The sequence below is a fragment of the Anser cygnoides genome, chromosome 34, assembly GCF_040182565.1.
Source record: "Anser cygnoides isolate HZ-2024a breed goose chromosome 34, Taihu_goose_T2T_genome, whole genome shotgun sequence".
In the NCBI taxonomy this organism is placed as follows: Eukaryota; Metazoa; Chordata; class Aves; order Anseriformes; family Anatidae; genus Anser; species Anser cygnoides.
Genome location: NC_089906.1, coordinates 899467 through 905903, shown reverse-complemented (window position 1 = coordinate 905903; position 6437 = coordinate 899467). Strand labels below are relative to the sequence as shown.

The following is a 6437-nucleotide window of genomic DNA, read 5'->3' as shown; positions in this document are numbered from 1 at the left end:
AATCCCACCCCACCCCCCCCATAAAAATCCCCCCCACCCACACAAAGGAGGGGGGGTCCCCACCAAAAAGGGGCGTCTCTCCCCCCCCCCCCCCAAAAAAAGGTGCGGGCATCCCCCCAAAAACGAGGTCCCCCGCCCCCAAAAAAGAGGGTCAGGGGTGCCCCCCACAAAAAAAGAAGGTCTGGGGTGCCCCCCAAATAAAAAGCCCCCCCCCAAAGTCTCTGTGCAGCTCCCAATGGCTCCGGGGGCGCCTCCCTTGCAAGATGTGGGGGCCGCCTTGAGTTGGGGGGGCACCTTCATTTTGGGGGCCCCCCCCCCAAAAAAGAAGGTCTGGGGTGGCCCCCGCAAATAAAAAGCCCCCCCCAAAGTCTCTGTGCAGCTCCCAAGGGCTCTGGGGGGAGCCTCCTTTGTAAGACGTGGGGGCACCTTGAGTTGGGGGGCACCTTCATTTTGGGGGGGCACTTTCATTTTGGGGGTGGCCCCCCCCAAAAAAAAGAAGCCCTGGGGTGCCCCCCCCCCCATAAAAGCCCCCCCTCAAAGTCTCCGTGCAGCTCCCTTGGCCTCCGGGGGATGCCTTGAGTCGGGGCGTGCACCGAAAATATTCGGGGTGGGTGGGGGGCAGCTTCGTTTCGGGGGGTCAGCAGAACTTTACGGGGGGGGGGGGGGGGGGAACGGGGGGGTCAGGCGGGGAAGGGGTCGGGGGGTCCTCGTCCTCGAAGTGGCTGCGCTGCAGCAGCTTGACGTGGTACTCGTAGATCTTCAGCGCGGGGCCCAGGCGGATGGAGAGCCCCGTCAGCACGTCCGCCCGCTGCATCAGCAGCAGCGACTTGCCGTCGATCTCCTGGGGGGGGGGCAAAATTTGGGGGGGGGGGGGGAAGACGGTGAGGTTGGGGGGGGCAGGGGGGAACCCTGGGTGGGGAGGGGGAGAGCCCCGGGGGATGGGGAGGGGGGAGGGGAAGGGGAGGGGGTTGGGGGGAGATTTTGGGGAGGGGGGGGGCCGGGGGGGCTTGTGGGGATGGGGGGGCTTGGGGACACTTGGGGTGGGGGGCGGTGAGGTGGGGGGCAGGGGGCATCACCGGGTGGGGAGGGGGAGAGCCCCGAGGGGATGGGGAGGAGGGGAAGGGGAGGTGTGTAGGGGGAGGGAGGGGGAGCTGTAAGGGATTTTAGGGAGGGGGGGCCGGGGGGGCTTGTGGGGATGGGGGGGCTTGGGGACACTTGGGGTGGGGGCGGTGAGGTGGGGGGGGGCAGGGGGCATCACCGGGTGGGGAGGGGGAGAGCCCCGAGGGGATGGGGAGGGGGAGAGGGGAAGGGGAGGGGGTTGGGGGGAGATTTTGGGGATGGGGGGGGGGGGGGCTTGTGGGGATGGGGGGGGCCGGGGGGCTTGGGGACACTTGGGGTGGGGGGGGCGGTGAGGTGGGGGGGCAGGGGGGAACCCTGGGTAGGGAGGGGGAGAGCCCCAGGCGGTACCCAGAGGGGATGGGGAGGGGGGAGGAGAAGGGAGGGAGGGGGTTGGGGGGAGATTTTGGGGATGGGGGGGCCGGGGGGGGCTTGTGGGGATGGGGGGGGGGGGCCGGGGGGCTTGGGGACACTTGGGGTGGGGGGGGGGGCGGTGAGGTGGGGGGGGGGCAGGGGGATCCCCGGGTGGGGAGGGGGAGAGCCCCGAGGGGATGGGGAGGGGGAGAGGGGAAGGGAGGGGGTTGGGGGGAGATTTTGGGGCTGGGGGGCGGGGGGGGCATTGGCACACGGGGGGGTCCCGGGGGGGGGCACCTGCTCCTGGAAGGCCGTGGCCTGCTCGGGGAAGCCGGCCTCCGTGAAGTAGTCGACGACGTCCCGCACCGACCAGTCCACGGGGTCGGCCTTGTCCTTCCTCCTGGGGGGGGCACGGTCACGGGGGGGCAGTGTAACATGGGGGGGGGGGGGCATTGTCACGGGGGGGGCACCGACACACGGGGGGGGTACATGGTCATGGGGGGGGGCACCGTCACGCGGGGGGTACATGGTCACGAGGGGGGGCATTGACACACGGGGGGGGACATTGTCATGGGGGGGGCACCGTCACGCGGGGGGGGGGTACATGGTCACGGGGGGGGCATTGACATACGGGGGGGGGGGCACCGGCACACGGGGGGGGGGCACCAAGCGGGGGGTTGTTTTGGGGGCCTGGAAACGGGGCTGGGGACAGCACCCCGAGGGGTGATGGCGGCGGGGGGGGGGTTGGGGACAAAAGGGGGGGGGACACAAAAAGGGGGGGGGTCGGGGCCCCCGGACTCACGTGCAGCTGAAGGGGGCCCCTCGGCCGCCTGCGGCCCCGGCCGGCCTGGGGACAGCGGCACCGAGGGCTCGGCGCCCGCCAGGGCTGGGGACACTGCGGGGGACAAGGGGGGGGGGGGCACTGTCACCCCCCCCCCCCCAAAAAAACAACACCAAACCGCCCCCCAGCACCCCCCGACCACCTGCCCCCCCCCCCCCCCGACCCCCAAACTGCCCCCCCGTAGCACCCTCCCCCCCCCCCAACCTCCTTTCGGACCCGCTCCCCTGAGCGGCCCCCCTTCCCCGATAACCCCCGCCCCCCCCCCCCCAAAAAAAATTGTGTCCCCCCCCCCCGGGGGGGTCACCTGCTCTGTCGGGCTGCCCGAAGGCCCCCTCTTTTTGAGGGGGGCCAGGTGGTGGCAGGCGCTCTCCCCGGCGAGCACGCCTTGGGCTGGGGGCCGCTCGGGGAGGGGGCTGCCCGGGGGCGCGGCGGGGGCCCCCCCCCCCGGCCTTCCCCGTTGAGCTGCCGGGGGGCCTCCGTCCCCCCCGAGTCCTCGGAGCCTTCCGACGCCGTCCCGTCCTCGTCCTCCTCGTCTTCATCCTCCTCTTCCTCCTTCACGCCGCTCCGGGGGGCTGGAGGGGGGGGGGCACGGCAGTGGGGGGGGGGGGGGTCCCGAAATGTATTCTGGGGGGGGAGCCCCCCAACACGCAGACCCCCCCAACACGCAGACACCCCCCCAGCCTCAGTTTCCCCATTGAGGTTTAGCACGGGGCCACCCCAAATGCAATTGTTCCCTAACCCCCCCCCCCCCCAAAAAAGCCCCCCCCAGTAAAAGCTAAGGAGGCCCCCCAAAAAAATCAGCTTCCCCCCAGTCCCCTCAGGACACCCCCGGTCCCAATCCCCCCAGTCAGCCCCATCCCCTCCCAGTGCCCCCCCCCCGTCCCCTCAGGACCCCCCCAACCCCTTGTGGTGCCCCCCCCGTCCCCTCAGGACCCCCCCCCATCCCCTCACGGTGCCCCCCGGTGCCCCTGGACCCATCAGCCCCCCCGGACCCCCGGTGCCCCCCGCCCCCTCAGGCCCTGTCCCCTCCCGGTGCCCCCGGGTCCCCTCTCACCCTCAGGCCCCGTCCCCCCCCTTGTCCCCTGAACCCCCCTGGCCCCCTCAACCCCCCGGTCCCCCCCAGCCCCCCAGGCCCTGACCCCTCCCGGTGCCCCCCGGTCCCCTGAACCCCCCGGTCCCCCCGGTCCCCCCGAGTCCCTCAGGCCCCACCCCCCCGGTCCCCTGAAGCCCCCCCCCGGTCCCCATCCCGGTGCCCCCCGGTCCCCTCACCCACCCCCCCGGTCCCCCCCGGTGCCCCCGAGCCCCTCAGGCCCTGTCCCCCCCCCGGTCCCCTCAACCCCCCCGACCCCCTCAGGCCCCTGTCCCGGTGCCCCCCGGTGCTCCCCCCAGTGCCCCCCGGTCCCCTCACCCACCCCTCCCGGTACCCCCCCGGTGCCCCCCCAGGTCCCCTCTCACCCTCAACCCCCCCGGGTCCCCTAAACCCCCGGTCCCCCGAACCCCCCCCGACCCCCTCAGGCCCCCATCCCGGTACCCCCCGGTGCCCCCTCCGGTGCCCCCGACTCCCCTCTCACCCTCAGCCCCCCCCCCGGTCCCCTGAACCCCCCTCCTGGCCCCCGACCCCCCCTCCCGACCCCCGAACCCCCCCCGACCCCCTCAGGCCCCCATCCCGGTACCCCCCTGTGCCCCCCCCGGGTCCCCTCTTACCCTCAGGCCCTGTCCCCTCCCGGTCCTCTGACCCCCCCCGACCCCCTCAGGCCCCCATCCCGGTGCCCCCCGGTGCCCCCCCGGTGCCCCCCCGGGACTCCCCTCTCACCCTCAACCCCCCCCCCCCCCCCGGTCCCCTAACCCCCCCCCGGTCCCCCGAACCCCCCCCGACCCCCTCAGCCCCCCATCCCGGTCCCCCTCCCCGGTCCCCCCTCCCCCGGTTCCCCCCCCCCCCCCCCCCCCCCCCCCCCACCCCCCCCCCCCCACCCCCCACCCCCGCCCCCCCCTTTCCTCACCTTCCGGGCCCTCCCCGCGGCCGCTCTGCCCCTCTCGGCGCGGGCCATGGCGATGCTCGCCAACCGGCTGCGCTCCGGCCTCCCCCCCCCCCCGCCGCCCCCCCTCCCCCCCCCCCCGCCGCCGCCGCCGCCGCCGCCGCGCCCCCCCCCGTCGGCGGCGGCCAGCGCCGAGCCCTGCAGGCGGCCCCGCGTCAGCCGCCCGTCGCCGCCGAGGTACCGGGAGGCGTCGCGGAGGCTGACGGGGGGTGGTCGGCTCCTCGGCGGGCCGAGGCGGCCGGGGGTGGCGGGGGAGGAGGCGGCGGCGGCGGCGGCGGCGGCGGGGGGGGGGTGGCCGGGCGGCGGCGGCGGCGGCGGCTGCTGGGGGGGCGGGCGCGGGGGGCCGCCGGGGGCTGCAGGCGGGCGGCGTTGCGGTAGGAGATGCTGCCCTTGTAGCTGACGCGCAGCACGGCGCGCTGCTGGATCAGCTTCTCCAGCTCGGCCCGCGTCCGCTCGGGCTCCGGGCCGTGCCGCCGCCGCACCATGCGGCAGATCCGTTCCAGGTCCGGCCTCGCCTTCCGGGAACGAAGCGAATCGATCGTGTCCAGGATCCACTCCTGGTACCGGGGAGCCTCGGGGCCCGGCGGCGGCGGCGGCGGCCCCGCCATGGCCCCCGCCCTCCGCCCCCTGCCGCCTCTTCCTCCTCCTCCTCCTCCTCCGCCGCCGCCGCCGTCCCCCCCCCCGCCGCCGCCCGCGCGCGCCTCGAGGTGGAGCCGCCGCCGCCGCCGCCGGAGCCCCGCCCCCGGCACCGGGGAGAAGGGGGCGGGGCCAGCGCGCGGGGGCCACGCCCACCCGCACCCCCCGTCCGAGGCCACGCCCACACGGAGGAGGGGCCACCGCGAGGCCACGCCCACCCGGAGGAGGGGCCACCTCGAGGCCACGCCCACCCGAGGGCCAGGCCACGCCCACCCGAGGCCAGGCCACGCCCACCCGAGGCCAGGCCACGCCCACCGCGCCGCGGGGCCACGCCCCAGGGCTCGGTCCCCGCGGGGGGCAGTGGGGCCCCCCCCCCATTCCTCGCCCCCCCCCCCGCACCGTGCCCCCTCCCCCCCCCCCCAAGAAATCCCCCCCCCGGGGGCCTCCCCATTCCCAAAGGGCACCCCCAAATCCCCCCCTCCCTTATTTCCATAGGGGTCCCCAGAATCCGAGCCCCCCCCCCCAATTCCCAGCACCCCCACCCCAAAAATGCCCCCCCAACTATCCCCACCCCCAAATTATCCCCCCGGACCCCCCCATTCCCAAAGGGCTCCCCCAAATCCCCACCCCCCCTTATTTCCAGAGGGGCCCCCCAAATCCGAGCCCCCCCCAATTCCCAGCGCCCCCACCCCAAAAATGCCCCCCCCAAATTATCCCCCCCACCCTGGACCCCCCCATTCCCAAAGGGCTCCCCCAAATCCCCCCCCTTATTGCCATAGGGGCCCCCAAATCCGAGCCCCCCCCCCAATTCCCAGCCCCCCCATCAATGCCCCCCCCAAATTATCCCCCCGGACCCCCCCCCCCATTCCTAAAAGGCTCCCCCAAATCCCCACCCCCCTTATTGCCATAGGGGTCCCCCAAATCCGAGCCCCCCCCAATTCCCAGCACCCCCACCCCAAAAATGCCCCCCCCAACTATCCCCACCCCCAAATTATCCCCCCGGACCCCCCATCCCCAAAGGACACCCCCAAATCCCCACCCCCCCCCTTATTTCCATAGGGGCCCCCCAAATCCGAGCCCCCCCCCCCCAATTCCCAGCACCCCCACCCCAAAAATACCCCCCATCAATGCCCCCCCCCAAATTATCCCACCCCGGGGGCCCCCCCATCCCCAAAGGACACCCCCAAATCCCCACCCCCCCTTATTGCCATAGGGGTCCCCCCAAATCCGAGCCCCCCCCCCCAATTCCCAGCGCCCCCACCCCAAAAATGCCCCCCCAAATTATCCCCCCCACCCCGGACCCCCCATCCCCAAAGGACACCCCCAAATCCCCACCCCCTTATTTCCATAGGGGCCCCCAAATCCGAGCCCCCCCCCAATTCCCAACACCCCCACCCCAAAAATGTCCCCCCACCAATGCCCCCCCAATTATCCCCCCCGGACCCCCCATTCCC

The 6437-nt window shown here is 74.1% G+C and overlaps 1 protein-coding gene across 1 annotated transcript; it reads right to left on the bottom strand.

The window, feature by feature from the left end:
- Positions 1 to 140: 140 nt before the first annotated feature.
- Positions 141 to 5056, bottom strand: LOC136788305 (sterile alpha motif domain-containing protein 1-like). Its single transcript, XM_066986589.1, is given in 6 exon segments — positions 141 to 841; positions 1768 to 1870; positions 2273 to 2365; positions 2616 to 2883; positions 4312 to 4606; positions 4608 to 5056. Coding segments are annotated over 6 exon segments (1311 nt in total). The 5' UTR covers positions 4956 to 5056; the 3' UTR covers positions 141 to 637.
- Positions 5057 to 6437: the final 1381 nt, after the last annotated feature.